The 20777-nt window shown below is 47.2% G+C and overlaps 1 protein-coding gene across 2 annotated transcripts in view; it reads left to right on the plus strand.

Annotated features, from left to right (window-relative positions):
- The window catches only part of SLC7A8 (solute carrier family 7 member 8), a 56942-nt gene that overhangs the window by 16218 nt on the left and 19947 nt on the right, over nt 1-20777 (plus strand). For both annotated transcript variants that reach the window (XM_060096463.1, XM_060096462.1), the window contains 2 exons: nt 4422-4626; nt 5922-6073. In XM_060096463.1, the coding sequence (XP_059952446.1) occupies nt 4422-4626; nt 5922-6073 (357 nt within the window). The remainder of the gene's footprint in view (nt 1-4421; nt 4627-5921; nt 6074-20777) is intronic.

A 20777-nucleotide genomic window follows, 5' to 3' on the forward strand; every position in this document is an offset into this window, starting at 1 on the left:
GGAGCATTTAATCCATTCACGTTTTAGGTAATTATCGATATGTATGTTCCTATGACCATTTTCTTAATTGTTATGGGTTTGTTTTTGTAGGTCCTTTTCTTCTCTTGTGTTTCCCACTTAGAGAAGTTCCTTTAGCATTTGTTATAGAGCTGGTCTGGCAGTGCTGAATTCTCTTAGCTTTTGCTTGTCTGTAAAGCTTTTGATCTCTCCATCGAATCTAAATATATCGTGCCACTCCCTTCTTGCTTATAGAGTTGCTGCTGAGAAATCAGCTGTTAACCTTATGGGAGTTCCCTTGTATGTTATTTGTCATTTTTCCCTTGTTGCTTTCAGTAATTTTTCTTTGTCTTTAATTTTTGTCAATTTGATTACTATGTGTCTCGGCGTGTTTCTCCTTGGGTTTATCCTGCCTGGGACTCTCTGCACTTCCTGGACTTGGGTGGCTATTTCCCTTCCCATGTTAGGGAAGTTTTCGACTATGATCTCTTCAAATATTTTCTTGGGTCCTTTCTCTCTCTCTTCTCCTTCTGGGACTCCTATAATGCGAATGCTGTTGCATTTAATGTTGTCCCAGAGGTCTCTTAAGCTATCTTCATTTCTTTTCATTCTTTTTTCTTTATTCTGTTCCACGGCAGTGAATTCCACCTTTCTGTCTTCCAGGTCACTTATCCGTTCTTCTGCCTCAGTTATTCTGCTATTGATTTCTTCTAGTGTATTTTTCATTTCAGTTATTGTATTGTTCATCTCTGTTTGTTTGTTCTTTAATTCTTCTAGGTGTTTGTTCTTTAATTCTTCTAGGTCTTTGTTAAGCATATCTTGCATCTTCTCGATCTTTGCCTCTGTTCTTTTTCCAGGGTCCTGGATCATCTTCACTATCATTATTCTGAATTCCTTTTCTGGAAGGTTGCCTAGCTCCACTTCATTTAGTTGTTTTTCTAGAGTTTTATCTTGTTCCTTCATCTGGTACAAAGTCCTCTGCCTTTTCATTTTGTTTGTCTTTCTTTGAATGTGGTTTTCCTTCCACAGGCTGAAGAATTGTAGTCTAATTTATTTATTTATTTGTTTGTTTATTTTTTTATTTTTGGCTGTGTTGGCTCTTTGTTGCTGTACATGGGCTTTCCCTAGTTGAGGCGAGCTGGGACTACTCTTTTTTGCGGTGCAGGGGCTTCTCACTGCGGTAGCTTCTCTTATTGCGGAGCATGGGCTCTAGGTGCACGGGCTTCAGTAGTTGTGGCATGGGGGCTCAGTAGTTGTGGCACAGGAGCTTAGTTGCTGCACGGCATGTGGGATCTTCCCGGACCAGGGCTCGATCCCGTGTCCCCTGCATTGGCAGGAGGGTTCTTAACCACTGCGCCACCAGGGAAGTCCCAGCATCACTTTTAAGTAAATGTAATGTGAATGTTCTTTGGGCTCCAGTACATAGCTGTGCTCTGAGTGACATTCCTCCCCCTGTAGAAATTCTAGAGGCTGATAAGGGGGAGGAGACATCTGATTCTGGTTTTCTAGGTAGCGGCTTCCTAGAATCAGGGCAAGGCATTCCTCTCCTTCCCATCCCGTAGCGCTCAGTTTTGGTTAGCATAATTCAATTTTTTTCCACTTTTATCTTTGTCATTTTAATTGATCAAAATTAAGATTGTTGATGGGGAGAGCTCAAGTTTTATAAAACGAGAACTCTTGTCCCAGTGCCAACCCTCACCATCTACTACGGCAGCTGCATGGAAGGACACGTTATCCAAGAATCAGTGGAGACAGGAAGTAGTCAGACCCTCGAAAAGGGCTGTTGGTCTTTCACCTCCCACCCTCCACCTGGGGTGATGGGGAGGGGCACATACTGTGGAAATGTCAGAACGAAAGCAGGAGAACCGAAGTGCTCACTCATCTCCACTGCAGTGTTTTCTAAGAACCTTAGTGGAACTTTGACACTCCTCATTCCTGAGAAGATGGAATCTTTTCAGTACATCCACCGCCCTTTTCCCTGTGGCAGCAGCCATTCCTGGTTCTGAGAACTGCCTAGCTATCTCCCCACCACCCTTTCGGCACCTTAAAGACCAAAGCCAAACCTTGTTTTTCTCCCATATTGACTGTTTTTCTAACCCCTCGAGCTAGTTTTATAACCTTCTATTTCTCTCTTCTTGCCTGGCTTTAAAATGCCCTACAGATGACTCTTCTGATAAATTCCTGCCAGGCAGGGAGTTTACTATTACCTTTCAGCACTATCAGCAATCCCATCTCACGTTTAGTGTGGCAGGTGAAGGGTCAGTTGACAGGGTGACTGTGTCCTGAGTCCTGGGATGCTACCAGGAGGCCCTTTTAGTCTCCACTGACCCAACATCCATGCACAGCACACATGGGGACAGGTTGAGGACAGAAGAGGGCAGAAAGGTGTGCTCTCATTCCAAGCCTAGGACTTTAAATAAAAATACCAAAAAAGGAAAAGCCTTTAAGAACTGGTGGCACCTGGGATCTCATTTTTCTATCTCTCTTTGCCTGATGTTTAGATCACAAACTTGAACATGAGGGATTGTTTCTTTTAGCTTCACTTCTATATGCAGCCCTGTTCTGTTGGGATAGAGTTAGCACTAGGGGAAAGAAGGCCTGTTTGAGACATAAATGTGCCTCCTTCCCATCTGAATCTAGCTGTAGCCCCAGGCCCTCCGATTTTGTATTTCAGTCTCACCACTTGGCTGTTCTTATGCTCCTCCTGGGCCCTTCCCTCTCTCATTACTCATCTCACACAGCAATTTTTTAGTTTGAAAAGGGGCAGCATATTCTACGTCCCGAAAGAATGAAATATTACCGCTTTTAGGATGTGAATATTCTCTTCTCTTCCCCTTTGACTGAATTTTGGTTTAGAAGTGAAAGTTTCAGGACTGGATTGAGGTTGAGTTGTAGTTGAGATCCAAAAGTCAGTTTTTGAAATTAGAGCATAAAATCGTATACTCTGCGTCTTACTTAGCCCAGAACTTGTTCCAAACCACTGGAGAGAGGGCATTCTTTTTTTTTGGCCGTGCCGTGCAGCATGCAGGATCTTAGTTCCCTGACCAGGGATCGAACCCGAGCCTCCTGCACTGGAAACTCAGAGTCCTAACCACTGGACTGCCAGGGAAGTCCCCAAACCACTAAAGAGAGATGGTGGGAATTTGAGGTGTCCTCAGAACACTGTCAAATCCAACTGGCCTCAGCTGGCCGCCAGCTCTATATTTCGACCTGGATCTATTTAGTCTCTGCTTCTTCCCCCAGGCCCTCATTAGTTTGGCGGGGTGGGGCATGAAGAGAGAGCTTTCAAAGCACCTATCCCACAGACCCTGATCCCTGGACTCATAAGAAGTGGACAAAGGAAAGCTTAGGAAGGAACATGTCAGGAGCTGCCTCCACACTTCTGCTCCTCCCCCGCCTGACACACACATCCTAGTAGCCAACATTCAGTCCCTGGGGCCAGCCTCACCTCTCAGCAGCAGACCATCCCCTTGCACACAGATCAAAAGTGGATTAGAGGAAAGAGCCCTTGCAGTAAGCATCAGGAGACTGACTTCTAGATCCAGTTTTACCTACCAGTAGCTGTGGAATTTGGAGAAAGCCACTTAACCCCTCTGTGTCTTAGTCTCTGTGTTTGTAAAATAGAGAGAAACGCCTGTACTTCCTCCTCCTCCTGATTCCATGAGGTGGTAGTGAGGGGCACATGAGACAATGGAGGGGAGCGACCTTTGGAAGAATATGGTGCTGAGGCTTCGCACATATTGCACCCCGACAAACCACTTCCAAACTACCAGGGCTGTTCTGATAGGGCTATTTCATGCTCCGCACCAAGGGTGGGGCTGTGTGTCTTGGGTAGAGGCCAGCCTCCAGGAGTGCTGTCCATACTTGTGGGTCTTGAAGACCCCCAGACACAGGGTGTGACCACAATCTGTCCAAAGGCATTACCCTTCAGCTCATTTTTAAAGCTTTCTTACTGGTAGCCGGTCTCAGAACAGCCCATTTTTTCCAGCCCTTCCATTTCCAGCCAGCCTTAAGTAAGGCCTTTGTCACCACCTTGGCTGGACTACGTTCGTTCAGCCCAGTTAGTTCAATCTGCACCACCACTTACTACTGTGTGGACTTGGGTGATGCACTTGGTATCTCTGAGACTCAGTTTCCCCCTCTGTAAAATGGGAGAAATGGTATCTGACTCTATAGGCTTGTCCTGAGGATTAAAGGATGCATGTAAAGTACCCAACCAAGTTCCTGGTCTCTACGTGTCCAGTGTCTGCTCCTCTTTCCCTTACTTCTAAGGAGAATTATTGCTAGACATACCTGCCTGGAGGGGATTAACACATCCCAAAGGCACTGCATCAGATCAAAGGTGAGAGTACCCCTGCAGGTGCTGGTCCTGCCAACTGTACTGACTGTACCGTCTCCTCTGGTACCCTTGGTGCCTCTTGCAGGGAACATCATTGGCTCCGGAATCTTTGTCTCACCCAAAGGTGTGCTGGAGAACGCCGGCTCTGTGGGCCTCGCTCTCATCGTGTGGATCTTGACAGGCCTCATCACAGCTGTGGGAGCCCTGTGCTATGCTGAGCTCGGGGTCACCATCCCCAAATCTGGAGGTGACTACTCCTACGTCAAGGACATCTTCGGAGGACTGGCTGGGTAAGAGGATGTTCAGGGGACCGAGCGGTCCCAGAAGCCAAGGCCAGGGCTTTCCAGCATGCCGAAGAGCGCTAGAGCTTGGGATTCCTCTTTTGCCTCTAAGTCATGGTTGTCAGTTCAGCCTGTGCCCTCTTGATGCCCTGAGAGTGGCAGAGGAACCAGACTGTAGTTTTGTTTGTTTGTTTGTTTTGGCGGTACACGGGCCTCTCACTGTTGTGGCCTCTCCCGTTGTGGAGCACAGGCTCCGGACACGCAGGCTCAGCGGCCATGGCTCACGGGCCCAGCCGCTCCGTGGCATGTGGGATCTTCCTGGACTGGGGCACGAACCCATGTCCCCTGCATCGGCAGGCGGACTCTCAACCACTGCGCCACCAGGGAAGCCCCAGACTGTAGTTTTAATCTCTGTTTAGGGTTTTTTGTTTTCTGCTTTTCTTTTTTTTTTTGCTGCGCCATGAAGCTTGTGGGATCTTAGTTCCCAGACCAGGGATCGAACCTGGGCCCTTGGCAGTGAAAGCATGGAGTCCTAACCACTGGACCTCCAGGGAATTCCCTTAATCTCTGTTGACCTTAGTGGGCAAGATTCTATGAGTGAGAACAAGTAGAACTCAGTGACAACTCTGATTGGAGATGCACAGGGAAAGCACATCACAAAAACAAAGCCCTTTTATCCTGACAAATGAGAGTGACCACTAAGGTACGGGGTACTTTTCACGTTACCAAGGATAACGGTATCCCTGATTCCAGACCCTGATCTTGAATATCCTCAGCCCCTGCAGCCCTGTTACTGAAGAGCTCAAACCTCACCAAGGGGCCCAAGGGCGTGGAGGACACTTCCCCCTCAAACCCCCAGCCGATGCCTCCCCTTGGCACTTGCTTAAGTGGCCACACCTTTAGCATGCCCTGGCTGTGAAGATTCTGGGGTGGCAAATTTTCTTTTCCACCAGTGGATGCTGGGGGCCAGAGTGGTAAAGAAGAGATGATGAAATGATGAAAGGAGCAGGGAGAGAGAAAGAACACCAAGACGTGTCAGTACTAGTTGAAACAGCTCTTGATCGTTAAACCAATTTACCGTCATTGCAGAGGGCTAGGTGTCTCGTTTGAGCAGTGCCTGGGTTCCTCAGCATCCCTGAAAACAAAAAGGAACCGCACCCCTTTAACCCATCTGCCTCTCCTAACACTGCCCAGTGACTTGCCCAGGCTTCCCTGTTGGCTTCTGAATCCCTGCCCTGCCAGGCGATGGCAGCGGGGGTCTTTATTGGTGTCTTGGCTCAAGTCCTGTCCCATTCCCCCACCAGGTTCCTGAGGCTATGGATTGCGGTGCTGGTGATCTACCCCACCAACCAGGCTGTCATCGCCCTCACCTTCTCCAACTATGTGCTGCAGCCGCTCTTCCCCACCTGCTTCCCCCCAGAGTCTGGCCTTCGCCTCCTGGCTGCCATCTGCTTACGTAAGTGCCATCTGGTCCTTGCTCTCAGGATGGCGTCTTCTAGCCTTCCTCGTGGTCTACACATCTCTGGTTCTCCTTCCTCTCCCTCTTTCTTTCCTCCCCTCCTTTTTTTTTCTTCCTTGTTACTTCTCAGTTTCCGATTTGCATGCTGTGGACACATGGATTCCACATATAATTATCTGGTTTTTTAAAAAAAAAAGAAGAAGAAGAAACTTAAGTATTGATAGCTGTTCACAGGCACAGTAATTTTCACTGGCAGGGTTCTTTACATCATATAAAGTACTTTCACTTGTATCATCTGACCCAAGCCTCACAACAAATCCATAAGGCAAGCTGGGCCAGTCTTACAATTTTCCTAGAGCAGAAAAGGGAACGGAGCTAAGAAAGTGAATTAGCTAAGGTGATTCCTTCTCTTTCCAGCACACACACCACGCTGGAGACTCCCTGCCTCTCGTGGGAAGACTTTTCTGGCCTCTCAACCTGCCAGCTCACATCTTAAAACTCTCTGGGAGGAGAGTGTAAAGGTGTGAGTTGGGAGAAAACAAATAGCATGTCCATGGTCCCCGCCCTTGATGAGTTTTCTGTCTAACTAGGCAGAAAAGCCATATAGACAGATTCCATGGTTAGGATTCAATTGCAGTAAAAAATCCGAAAAGAGGGAGAGATCTCTGTGAGCTGGAATATGTTAGAGAGGCTTTATGGAGAAGTTTGGCAACCTGTATTTCTAGGAAGTCTCAACACTTAATCTCTGATAATCAGGGATCTCAATGGATTGGGGTATGTTGTACCTTTTAGCTCAAAACTAATTTCTAAAGTAAATATTTGGACTTTTTCAGAGGCTCCACTTCTAGAGTCAGCTCAGTCCCTGCCTTCCCACACCTTCCAACACACATCCACCTAGCTGAAGGCAGTGACCATCCTGGTCACACTCTGTCCCTGGTCTTGACACTTCCTTCTGTCCTGCTGGTGGGAAGGGGAGGGAGGGGTCACTCGCCCACCCAGGAGCTGGGGTGGGACCTGAGGGGTGTGTGCCCTCATTGGCAGTGGTGTGCGGCCCCGGGATAAACCCCATCATCCAGGCAAGTGGCACTGTGGAGCCAACGTACTTGTTTGGAACGTACTCCTTGTGCCAGTTGGGCCTGCTCGTGGATCTGGAGGCAGAGGGGTATGGGCTCCAGAACCGGGTTTCCCAAGCCTGCATCTCCGCACCACTTTCTAAGTGCAGCCAGTGCTTGGCAAGGTCACCGGCCCACCTCCCATGAGATGAAGCTAAGATCTCGCGTGTGCTGTACGTTGCCGTGGCACGGATTGCCCAAGACAAGAGTATTCTTAGCACAGCATCGGGCACCTCGTGATCCTGTCGTGTAGTCACCGAGGGTGGTCAGGAGGATAGTCACTTGGTCCTTGCTTGCTGGCTGGATCTGGAGCTGCAGGAGGTGAGAGGAGGGGGAAGGGGGCATGGGAATGCAGGAGGAGTGGCTGTCTCTGCCATCAGATAGGTTAATGGGGGTGGGAAGGGGGACCACAGAGTGCAGGCCACTGCTGTTTCAGCATCTCGTGCCCACAGACACAGTTTCCTTTTTCCTGCTGATGCTGCTAAAGTACCTCAGACGACAGGCCACCCTTACCCTCCAACTATAAATCAAGAACCCTGAGGCTGTACAGTCCTCCCCTAGGAGAGAAACCAGGCCACAGGGTAGAGTTCCCCGGGCAACTAGACCCCACGACTTCCTTTGCATTCCCCAAACCTGCCAAGCCTAGGCAGGTGACTCCTTGCGCAAAGACCCTCTAGAGTTTTGGAAAAGATCGGATGAGAAATGATGGTGGGAATGGCCGGATGCGGGTGGAGAGGTAGAAAGAACCTGCTGTAACTGGCTTGCCTTCTCAGAGCCTGAAGGGAGTGAAGTGGGGAGGAGAGCGAGAGAGGAGGAACTGCAGATTTGGCTCCAGCTTATGCAACTGCAGCTGCCACTTTGAGTTATTCTATTATTTAGGTCAAAGCTGATTATTCACTGCTGAGTCAGCAAATATCCCTAGCCACCAGGCAGTAAAAAAAGAAAGTCTTTTATATTTTAATTAAATGAAAAGCCTTTCTCCCTTCTCCAGAGCAAGTATGTTAGTGGGAGGGGGGAGTTAGAAAGCAGGGGAATGGGAGGGATTAGAACTTGGTTTTGGTACCTTCCTTTTGTGATTTGCTTGGGTATTTCTCTTTTCTTTCTCTCTCTCTCTCTCTCTCTCTCTCCCCCCCTCCCCCTCCCCCTCCCCTCCCCCTCCTTCCCTCCCTCCCTCCCTCCCTCCCTTCCTTCCTTCCTTTCTTATTTCATAAGTAAGTGACTATGTTCTCTAAGTAAGAGTCAAGTAATATGTAAAGAGAGTTGACCAGGAAAGCTTCCTCTTATCTTTACCCCTCTCCCCTGCCCAGGAGCCCTGGTAACAGTGGATAGGTATCCTAATAATTCTAAGTAAAATGCATCTCTCAGCACACACATCTGGGTATATAGACATACATTTTGACAAGTTATTACTGCAGCTTGCACTTTTATCCTTTAGCCACATCTTGTGGCTACTACCTGAGTTTCTAGTTATAAACAAAGTGGTCCCAGTGACACAGAAGGAGCGCCAGGTGTTCTGGGGTCCCCCATTCATATATCCTGCTCCCTAACTATGGGTTTTCCTTCTGTTTGTCCCCCCTCTCTTGGGGACTGGGCCACCTTTCACTCGGGCAGCTCCTGACCTCCTTCCTCTCTTTTGGGGCTGGGGTCACATCCAGCATCTGAATTAGAATCTTTTCTTCTCATTCAAGTCCCCCTCTTCCAGAATGCCTTGTACAAAAGAAGCTCCTTCTCCTTTCTTGCCCTGAGGAGAAAGGAGTACCCTGCATGCGTTTCACAAGCAAAAAAAAAAAAAAAAAAAGCTCCTTATCTTGTTTTCTCTCTTTCTACTATGATTCTGAAGAGGCTAGTTTTCCAGGGCTTCAGATTTCTCCTCCTTCCTTGAGTGATTTGGAAGGTTAAGGATTTCACTGTAGGTATTACTTTTAACCGTGAGTTGCTTTGCAGTTCCTCTTCAGGAAGTTTCCAGATGCATGATGCATGATGATTTGGTAGATACCTGTGTGTGTTGTTTTGTAAATCTCTTACAGATTAATCCCTTGACATCAGAGTGTTCAACAGTCCTTCCTAACTTCTAAATCCCTTACTCTCAGTTCATTTTCCTTTGAGGTTTCATATTCTCGAGCCCCAAACATCTCATTCCCATGCACTAAGCATATCACCTCAGGTACCTGGACAGTGTTATCTTCTTGCCCTCCCCTGGTCCCCAAAGAGTGCTGTGCGTATCTCATCAGCCTTGTATATATTGTTGAGAAGGAAGAAATTTTTCTCTACCCTTCTAGGTTCTTCTGGCTGGTCTAAGAGTTAAATTGACATGAGACAGATTAACAAGAAAAAAATGAAACAAAAGTTTAGTAACAACTATACTTAGAAGAGCCCCAGAAAAACTGAGTAATTGGCCAAAATAGTCAAAACCCTCACCTTAAATACCACCTTCAGCTAAAGACAAAAGAGAATGTTGGGGTAGAGGTTTAGGACTTCAAAGGGAGGAAGGTAATTGACATGAAAATGAAAAGCAAATGTTTGGTAAAAACTGTTTGCTTAGCCATGTGGAGACAATGGGACAGAGAGTGGACTCTAATCTTTAATCTCCCCACTGCCCAGCCCACATTTTGCTGATACCTCTGGTGATAGCACTACTCCAGGAACAGGTCCTCTATCTAAATTCTTTTTAGGCAGTTGCAGGGAAGGGCAAAATTTCTTCCTGAGTCTTTTGGGCCTTGATTGTTTTCAGCTTGAACTAATCTGCATGCCAGAGACATTTTGGGGTAGAACATTTTGGTCCCCTACAGTCTCGCCTTCGAAACTTCTTCTAGAATTGTCACAGTCCAAAAGTTGAGTTGATAGATTGCTTTATATCTCTTCGAACGAGTCTCTTAGTCCTGACAATAGGTCAGGACTTCAGTTACTCATTTCAGGAGGTGGTGATGCAGGTGGGCACTCAAAGTTAGGCCTACAGGGTATAACCAACCAGGTATTTAATAAGAGGCGTTTCTGTGGAGACAAAGAAGAATAGAGGTTAGTGGTTGAAGCAAATTATAAACCCAGTGTCTGAGTCCTGAGAGTTGCCAGCTGAGATTTCTAGAGGTTAGGCTCAAAGCATCTTTTGTAGTTTGAAATCTCTTGTGATGTCATCTGGTGTTCAGGTAAACTTCCTGAGTGGCTTACAAAGCAATAGGCACAAAGATTGTCTAAATGTGGGTTATTGTGGTGATCTTGCTTAAGTTTATATCAGGTTGTTCAGTTACAGTTTTTAGGGCTTCAAGAAAAGGAGAGTTTTAGTTCTCAATAATTTCAAGTCAAAAGTGAGAGAAAAATTGAAAATGTAAGCTTGGAGAGTTGTAGCCAAATATTTGAGGAAACTAGAAGAATTCAGGATCCAGTCCAGTTTACAGGTAGAAAAACAAAACCTCAAAGATGATTAACAGAATTAGAATCTAATATCCATAAGCATGTATTATAGTTTCTATTGAAACATAATTTTTTCTCTCTCTCTAAAATCACCTTCATCTTTACCAAAGATGGCCAAGTTAAGACTCATTTGTTTGTAAAATAAATTTAATTTTATTAAACTTGATCTGATTATTTACATAAGTCCAGGCCTTTTAAAATATGCTTTGCTGGAACTGTTCATAAGGAATTGCCAGATTGAACTTTTAATTGCCTCTCTAGGCCAGGAAGCCACACCGAGGACATGACATTAGATTCACCTGTAATACCTATGAATTTGGGTGAATTTTTCTCTCCTTGAGGTTCCCAAAATTATCTTGAGGTTCTTGTCCCTGCAAGGAAGGAACTCTCCTTACTCACCTGGTAAAGCTGCTGGGAACCCTGAAGGCAAGGTACCAGGTGGTTTTTCCAAGGGGCTTTATGGCTCCATGAAGTCAGCCTTAGTTCTTTAAAGCTGTCTGGTCACATTTAATTCTATGTATGTCTCTCTCAAATATGACAATCCAGTCAAAGCCCTGGTAATATAACCAATATTTCTTTTTTTAAAAAAATTATTTATTTATTTATTTTGGCTTTGCTGGGTCTTAGTTGCAGCACGTGGGATCTTTGTTGCGGCATGTGGACTTCTTAGTTACAGCATGTGGACTCTTTTTTTTTTTTTTTTTTTTTTTGTGGTATGCGGGCCTCTCACTGTTGTGGCCTCTCCCATTGCGGAGCACAGGCTCCGGACGCGTAGGCTCAGCGGCCATGGCTCACGGGCCTAGCCGCTCCGCGGCATGTGGGATCTTCCCAGACCGGGGCACGAACCCGCATCCCCTGCGTCGGCAGGCGGACTCTCAACCACTGCGCCACCAGGGAAGCCCGCATGTGGACTCTTAGTTGCAGCATGCATGTGGGGTCTAGTTCCCTAACCAGGAATCAAACTCAGGCCCCCTGTGTTGGGAGCTTGGAGTCTTACACACTGGACCACCAGGGAAGTCCCATAACCAATATTTCTAATTGTATCATGTTATAAGGAGAACAGATTCTTACTGAACTTATACAAATAACTATATTGCCATGAAAATAAGAATATTCACTGAGTTTCCAAATTTTAGAGACATCAGGTAGGGAGAAAAAAGATAATTGTGTCATCTTTGTTAAGCAGTTGTAAACTGTCATACCAGTGTTTTTTTGATTGGCAAACTTATGAATGCATATCATAATTTCTAAACCATACATTTCCTCATAACATAATGCTTTTTTTCAATGTGGTACAAGACATTTTTTTTTGGTTTGTTTGTTTGTTTTAATAAATTTATTTATTTATTTTTGCTTTCATTGGGCCTTTGTTGCTGCATGCGGGCTTTCTCTAGCTGTGGCGAGCGGGGGTTACTCTTCGTTGAAGTGTGTGGGCTTCTCATTGGGTGGCTTCTCTTGTTGTTGAGCGCAGGCTCTAGGCACGCGGGCTTCAGTAGTTGTGGCTCACGAGCTCTCGAGCACAGGCTCAGTAGTTGTGGATCATGGGCTTTGTTGCATGTGGGATCTTCCCCGACCAGGGCTCGAACCCGTGTCCCCTGCGTTGGCAGGCGGACTCTTAACCACTGCGCCACCAGGGAAGCCCCACAAGACATGTTTTTAATAAATGTAAACTTCTTTAGTTTTTCTGTAATAAGACAGAAGTAGGTAAACTTAGACTTCTTTAGCAGTTAATGTTTCAGTATTTTATCTTATTTGGAAGTGATCTAGTCATTCAGTGAATCCCCATCATTTAACTTAGCAAAACTCCAAAGTTTTAAATTACTAAAAGATTTTGAGAAACCATTTTTAAGTGGACATACCATAAAACATAATAATTATTAAAGAATTCACCTAAAAACTGTTATCCCATTTACATTTATTTAATTTACTTGTTTCCAACAATTAATGTTTAGATTACCCATGAAAACTTCCTGAGACATTAGACAAAGTCAACCATAATGCCAAGATATTTTTCTTTTCTTTTCTTTTCTTTTAATTAATTAATTTATTTATTTTTGGCTGCGTTGGGTCTTCATTGCTGCGCACAGGCTTTCTCTAGTTGTGGCGAGCGGGGGCTACCCTTTGTTGCGGTGTGCGGGCTTCTCATTGTGGTGGCTTCCCTTGTTGCAGAGCTCAGCTCCTAGGCATGTGGGCTTCAGTAGTTGCAGCACATGGGCTCAGTAGATGTGGCACGCAGGCCCTAGAGTGCATGGGCTTCAGTAGTTGTGGCATGTGGGCTCAGTAGTTGTGGCGCACGGGCTCTAGGGCGCGCAGGCTTCAGTAGTTGTGGCTCGTGGGCTCTAGAGCGCAGGCTTAGTAGTTGTGGCGCACGGGCTTAGTTGCTCCACAGCATGTGGGATCTTCCCAGATGAGAGATCAAACCCGTGTCCCCTGCATTGGCAGGCAGATTCTTAACCACTGCGCCACCAGAGAAGTCCCTCTGCTTAATTTTCTTTAAGCCAACTAAATGGAGCTCTTTTACAAGTTAATTTTGGCAATACCGCTTGGAGGTAGAAAATACCACACATCTATAACACATGTATATAGACATATACAAACACGCAAACAGACACAGAGACCCCATAGTCCCATTTCAAAATTTCAGCCATGAATTGGGTACAGTTATATAAAATCCACTCAATTGGGTTTCTGGCAGATGGAACAAATCAGGGTCACCCGTTTAAATGGATTTCCAAGGAAAAAAGAAACTGCAAATCCGTCAGTTAATTACCATACTGAGCTCCTACATTGAGTGGAGGTGAGGCATTATTTATACAGAGTCTTGGAAGAGATTAAAGGCTAGTGAAAAGATGGGTGTACAAACAAATAATTACAATGTAATGTGATGACAAAAGAATGTACCACACAGAGAAAGGTGCTTCAGAGTTGGGACAGGAGTGCTAGGGAAGGTTCCCAGATTGAGCTGAGTCTGGAAAGGTAAGTAGGCAGTCTCCAGGTGGGCATACGATAGAAGAGCCAGGTAGCGGGAAGAGCATAGGCAAGACTTGGAGTCAAGAAAGAAATGACTCAGAGAAAAGCAAGTACTTTTGTGTGGGTGAGGCCTAGGAGAGAGACGGGAGATAAGGCAGAAGAGGTGAGTACGAGCCAGATCCTAAAAGATTCTACATATCATGCAGAGAAGAGCAGACTTCATCCAAGGAACCATCAAAGGAGTTTGTGCAGAGGAGTAACATGACTAGGTTCACATTTAAGTGAAGAAGACCGTGACACTTGAAGCAGGGAGACGAGTCAGCAGGCTAAGCATTTTTCCAGGCCAAAGAGGTGGTGGCCCAAAATAAAAACGAAGTTACAAGGTGACAAAAACAAGAAAGGATTAGAAGTAGAATCAGCCGGCCGTGTCGACGGATTGACTACTAAGAGAGAGAAATCTAGTTGATCTACAAATCAAAATTAAATAAGTTTCAAATGAAATATGTTTCTACTTAACCGTCTCCAGCATTTGTAATGAGCAGTTAACAATGTTTTCTCTCTCTTTCTGCCTTCCACATCCTCTCCAAATCCCTGAGATGCTGAGCAGGTCTTTGGTTGGAAGTCTTCCTCAGGGTGGTTACCCCAGGATGCTGCTCAAAAGCCTGCTCTGGAATAGAAGGGGATTGGGACCCTGGGGAAGCCTTATATAAATGAGAATCACAGCACTTTGTTCATTCAGCAAACATTTATCAAGGGCCATGATGTGCTCGATACTGTTCTTGGCCCTGAGAATTGGGGCACGAGATAGCTGGAATTTTTTAGGCCTGGGCTGGAAAAGTAATGAGTAGGAACTAAAGGGGGCTCCCCCAGGTAGCACAGCATGCTGTATCCTGTCTCCCCTGCTTTCCCTGTGTCTTCTGTTTTTCTCTTCTCCCCCACCCCAGCTCAGGAGCCATGTTTAGCTAATGCTGAAGAATTACTCAGCTCTTGGAAATTGCTGAGCTGGGTGTTCGGGCTTCTTGGCTAAACTAAGTACTGGATGGTGATTCAGCAGAAACTTCAGGTCCAACAACTGGCAGGGAGGGATGAGGATAAGAAGGAAGGGTAAGAGGGAGCCAGGAAGAGAAGGGAAGGGGGTGGGGCAGCACACGGGCAGGCGCTTAGCTGTAAATGTCCGGGTCGAGAAGCTCCAGAGCATCTGTGCACCCCTCCTCCGCTGCTTGTTTGTCCTTGGAGGAGAGAGGCCCTTCCAAAGGTTCAGCACATCTCTGCTTAGAGGGGCTTCTTAGATTTCTAAAACATTGCCAGTGCTTCAAGATGAAAAGGGCCGGAGAAGGGAAAACTTGCTGTAGTGTGGTAGGGTAAGATCTGTTTCAGAGCCCCACTGTGCACCTTACAGGAGCTGGAATCAGGGCTTAGTTTATAGGGAAGAGCTACTTCGACTTTGTTGTTGTTGTTGCTTTGTTTTGATGTTTTTGTCTTTCACCAGTCAAGTTATTTACTCATGCAATAATACCAGCCTTTGTTGTGGGTAGGCAGAGACTTGAGACTTTATAACTCGGCTCCTGGTCCCATGTGAAAAATGTCTTGGCCCTGGGTGAGCCCAGAAAGGTTCTAGAGAGCTGGCTCTGTGTCTCTACTCCTACCTCAATTTCCTCCCAGGCTCTCTGAGGTCTATGAGGAGGAAAGATAGCTCAGGCTGGCCTGTGTGGGTAGAACTGGAACCTTATCTAAGTCTCAGGATTGTGTGCCTTAGAACTCAGATAGGGCTCGGGTGTTTTCTTTGCCTATCAGTGCCTTCTGGCAGCCGGCAGTGGTTACCTCCTAGATCTGGAACCGGCTGAGGTTAGGCAGGCTAAGGGAAGCATCTTTTCCACAATTAGAAACACGTGCCCAGTTCCTTCTATAGAGCCGGCTCCAGCCTATCACAGAGCCAAGTGCTGCCACACCCACCGAGGCAGGCAGGCAAGCTCACCCGCTGCTGGGTGCAGGCACCACCCTGAGGACTGGTCGTCGGAGGGGCATCACCCCGCCCCTTTTGCTCCAGGTCCAGAGGGAGGGAGTCAGGGGGAGCTGGCCAGAGCATGGCAGAAGGCGGAGACGTGCATGCCCCAGCAAAAAGGGAGACTAATAAACCAGAGCTTCTGGCTGGCCCATGACCTGGGTGAAATTTATGGCTGCTTCAGAGGGCTGGGGAACTCCATCCCGGAAAGGTGCTTATTTTGAAGCTCTGGAGGGGAACAGGGTGTTCTGATTTCTACCAAGTGGCGTCACTAGCTTCCCTTTCAGCAGCTATCTGCTTTAATACATTCCATCTTTCTTTTTTCTGTCCTGGCCTTCTCTCTCTATTATGCTCCTCTCAAGCTCGCTCTCTCTCACTCGTAATGGTGTGTATTGTTCCTCCTTTTCCTTCCTCCCCCGTGTTGTCTCTCATGCTCACTCTTTTCCTCTCTTCTTCACCATCTGTCTTTATGGACTTTGGCAAGTCTGGGCATTTTTACTGCCTGTTTTCTCTTATCTGAAAAGACAAAGAAAGCCCTGGTTCTGGAAATGCTAAAGGAAAACAAGCCTTTCCAAGCTGCCTCCAGTTTACTCCTAGGAATGAGCCAGCAATACCAAGAAATCCAAATGGAGTTCCTGGAGTTGGAGGGAAATCTGATGGTGACATTGATAAGGGACTAGAGGAGGGGACACAAGGCAGAAAAACAAGTCTGCTTGTGGGAAATAATTTTCCAAAACCCTGGGGGCAATGAACACAAGCTCCTGGATCCTGAGGGGCAGCCATCCTAGCCTTGCCCTTTTTCACACTGGCATCTTACTTCCTGCTGCCCAGAAAGCAGTCTGGCCAGCATCTTCAGATGACAGACTCAGAGCCCCTAGTGGCACTGTCAGCAGTGACCATAGGTACCACTGACAGGAGCAAGGGAGAGAGAGGATGTGGGAATGGGAGAAGGGAAAGAAGGGTGATGTGCATATGCTACAAGAAAGGCTGGTGTAGAGGCAGAATTGGTGGGGGGGGGCCAAGGGGGGCAGTCCTGTCTTTGGCACTAATAGCAGGGGTCTTACTTCACTCACATATAAGATGAGGTTCTGGGTCTCTCTGACTGCCCATGAGGCTGGAAATGTGCCTCTGGGTAGTAGGGTGCAGACCTCTCCCTCCAGTACCAAGAGCTGTCTGCAAATGAGCCCCAACCAGGTCATTCTAATCAGCACTGTTCTTATAACAATCAATCCAGTCCCCTGGGCTTCCCTGGTGGCGCAGTGGTTAAAAATCCGCCTGCCAATGCAGGGGACACAGGTTCGATCCCTGGTCCGGGAAGATCCCACATGCCGCAGAGCAACTAAGCCCATATGCCACAACTACTGAGCCTGCACTCTAGAGCCCGCGAGCCACAACGTCTGAGCCTGCATGCCACAACTACTGAAGCCTGCACACCTGGAGCCCCATGCTCCACAATGAGAAGCCCGCACACCACAACAAAGAGTAGCCCCTGCTCTCTGCAACTAGAGAAAGCCCATGCACAGCAACAAAGACCCAACAAAACCAAAAATAAATAAATAAAAATCCAGCCCCCTGTCCAAATGATCCCTTCCTGACTTTCACTCATCAGACCAGACCAGTGTGGTTCATGGAGCAGAAGCTGGCTTGGCAAAAAGAATGTGTTTGGTTTGGGGACCCATGTGGGAAAGTGTTCATTGGCCCTCTGATGAAGACACAAAATGACCCTTTGCCAGCCCAACTCAGCAAGAAGCCAAAGTCTTGTGTCCAGAAGCAAGGGAGGACCTGAAGACGGTCATCCAGTGGTCACTGAGGGATAGCCTGTGCTTTGTGAGCTTTCTCGGGGGAAGGAGAAGGAGCCATGATATGTACCCTGCCCCCAACTCTGTCTAGCATCACCGGTACTTGCCCTCCCTGCTTCATGGGGCTGTCCCACAATGTAAAAACCCTGATATTTACTCCCTAGGGAAGAACAATGGCTCCTGTGCACACTTGGTATTTTCTGACTAGATTTGTTCATCTATCCATCCTCTATTCAGTAAGCGTTAGCACCTACTGTGTGCCAGGCAGATACAGGACCTCAAGATCACCCTTGCCAGCAGAGTGTTGTTAATGTCTGTGTGCACTATTGCCTGCAGAAGAATAGGGAAGTTTCATTCTTCTCTGGGCCTGATGGGTAGAGCAGGCGCAGCAACAACAGCATTCCTTGCTTTCTGTAGGGCATTCCGTCCTGCAGAATGGGTGGTGCAACTTTCTTGTGGAGACCAAGGCACAGAGACAAGCTTGAACATCTGGGCTCCTGGTTCAGTGGCTCAGCCTTATGCTTACCAGCCCCATAGTCCCCTAATCCACCTTTGTGCCCACACTTTCAGACAGCTTGGGTTGAAGGACCCCAGAGCAGGTAATTTGTGGATGAGTATCCTCCTGAAAAAAAGCCTGAAACAGATGAGAAATTGAAGCAAAGGGTCAGGGATGGAGGAGGAAGCAAGAAGGGAGAAGCAATGCAACAGTGCAAGATAGGTCCTGATGTGTGATACGGCATCTCCGAGACCCTCCAAACCGTCCCCTTTCCCATCCACTCTGCTTTGCTGCCAGTCGTCAGCATTATCCTGAGCAAGTCGTGGCCTCTTTTCGAGTTCTACTTTCTTAGCGTATGAACAATAAAAATAACCACTTAACATTTTATACGGCAGTACACAGGTTACAGAGCATCCTCGTGGGATTAAAATGGACCACACTTCCATTTTACAGAGAGGGAAGGGAGGTTCAAAGAGTTTGACTGGCTTGTCCAGAGAGTAAGTGACCATGCCGGGAAGGGCATCATGGCCATTGGGTTCTTCACGTTCTAAGTTGTCTGATTCTTAGTCCACCCAGGCTGCCAGGTCCCTCCGAGGGAGCCATCTCTGCCTCCATCCCTCCGATCTGCTCAACCCCACCTGCACCGTTACCACGTCACTCCGTATACAAGCTGCTCTGAGCTCTACTTGCTTGCTGTGCACTTGAAAAAGACACCAGAAACCCACGTGGTCCTCCACCCGCCAGGTGTTGCTGGGTAGAGATGAGGGAAAGAGTGATAAAGTCACAGCCCTGGTTCTGTGAAGGTTGTAGGGACTTAAGACCAGCCCCACAATCCCCTAATCCATCCTTAAAATTTTCTGAAGGAAGATTTATTTATTTATGCTAATGACTCACTGATGTTCTGTTTCAAAATGGACTAGAGAGACTGATTTTCAATTGCTTCTTTTACCGACAGTCTTTAATGTACTAATTTAAGGTAAAATTTCCCCTCAAATGTCGTTCCTATTCTTCCCTTCCAATATTCGTAATCCTTGGAGCTCGTGTGCCTCACCTCTCCCACTCCGTGGGGTGAACTCCACCTGGGGAAGCCGCAGAGCGCTGGGCGTCATCCACGACAAGACTGCACACAGTGGGGCCACTCTTTACCCTCTGCTGGGAGGAATGAACTCAGACTCTGGACTCCTGAGTTCTTTCATCTCTTGGCTTTCCATCATGATATCTTTTTATGACCTTTGATTGTAGCCTCTGGTCTGTAAAGTTAGGAGACCAACAAAAGTCTGGGGGCAGAGAACAAAGGACTCGTGTCTGTGAACATTGCGGCACTCCACCTGCCTCGCAAGAGGTTTGTAACTCTTGGGCCTGTGGGTGTCTGTGCATCTGGGTTGCATACATGGGCCTGAAGTTGTATGGACTGTGGAGGAGACAGGAGGAGAAGCTGGGATTAGATGAAGGAGGGATATGGGGAGTCTTTTGCCCTGAATTTTTCTGAGAGGAAAAGCACAGGTAGAGTTACCCTAGGGCGTGCCTGTTTACTACTGTATTGAGTTACCGAGGGGAGGAAGAGAAGGCAGTGACTCTCTAGCCATAGGATCTGGGTGTGTGGAAGAGCTGGGATGCTGTCATGGGGTGCATGTGATGTGGAAATTCGCCAACCAGGTCAGCACATTGATGACCTCACTTTCGCTGCCTGCTCTTAGAGCTCCTCCCTCCTTCCCTCCACTGGGTGTCCTGCAAGGCCTCTGACACACACTCCTTTGGGGTCCTGGTGTGTGCTGCCTGGTTGCCTTTTTTTTTTTTTAAATAAATTTACTTTATTTATTTACTTATTTTTGTCTGCATTGGGTCTTCGTTGCTGCACGCGGGCTTTCTCTAGTTGTGGCGAGTGGGGGCTACTCTTCCTTGTGGTGCGCAGACTTCTCATTGCGGTGGCTTCTCTTGTTGCGGAGCACGGGCTCTAGGCGTGTGGGCTTCAGTAGTTGCGGCACGTGGACTCAGTGGTTGTGGCGCACGGGCTTAGTTGCTTCGTGGCATGTGGGATCTTCCCGGACCAGGGCTCACACCCATGTCGCCTGCATTGGCAGGCGGATTCTCAACCACTGTGCCACCAGGGAAGTCCCTGCTTGGTTGCTTTTAAAAAGCTTTCCTCTTGAAGGGTATGCCCCCTGCTTTCTGGTCTTTCTGTGTGGTGCCTGGCCCTGTATTCATTTCCTATTTCGGCTGTAACAAATTACCATAAACTTAATGGCTTAAAACTACACAAATTGGGACTTCCCCGGTGGCGCAGTGGTTAAGAATCTGCCTGCCAATGCAGGGGACATGGGTTCGATCCCTGGTCCAGGAAGATCCCACATGCCACGGAACAACTAAGCCTGTGAGCCACAACTACTGAGCCTGCGCTCTAGAGCCCACGAGCCACAACTACTGAGACCACGTGCCACAACTACTGAAGCCCGCGTGTCTAGAGCCCGTGCTCTGCAACAAGAGAAGCCACCACAATGAGAAGCCTGTGCAACACCGCATCGAAGAGTAGCCCCAGCTCGCCACAACTAGAGAAAGCCCATGCTCAAAAACGAAGACCCAATGCAGCCAAAAATAAATAAATAAATGGATAAATTTATTTAAAAAAAACAAAAACTACACAGATTTATCACCTTACACTTCTGGAGGTCAGAAGTCCTAAACTCAAAGTGTCAACAAGGCTGTGTCCCTTCTGGAGGCTCTCCTTTGCTTGTTTCCTTGCCTTTCCCAGCTTCTAGAGGCCCTCTATATTCTTAGGCTCATGGCCCCTGTTTCCATCTTCAAAGCCAGCAGCATAGCATCTTCAACTCTCTCCCTCTCTCTCTCTCTCTCTTTTTTAATTGAAGTATAGTTAATTTACAGTGTTGTGTTAGTTTCTGGTGTATAGCAAAGTGAT

This window comes from Mesoplodon densirostris, chromosome 4 (assembly GCF_025265405.1).
Source record: "Mesoplodon densirostris isolate mMesDen1 chromosome 4, mMesDen1 primary haplotype, whole genome shotgun sequence".
NCBI classification, from domain to species: Eukaryota; Metazoa; Chordata; class Mammalia; order Artiodactyla; family Ziphiidae; genus Mesoplodon; species Mesoplodon densirostris.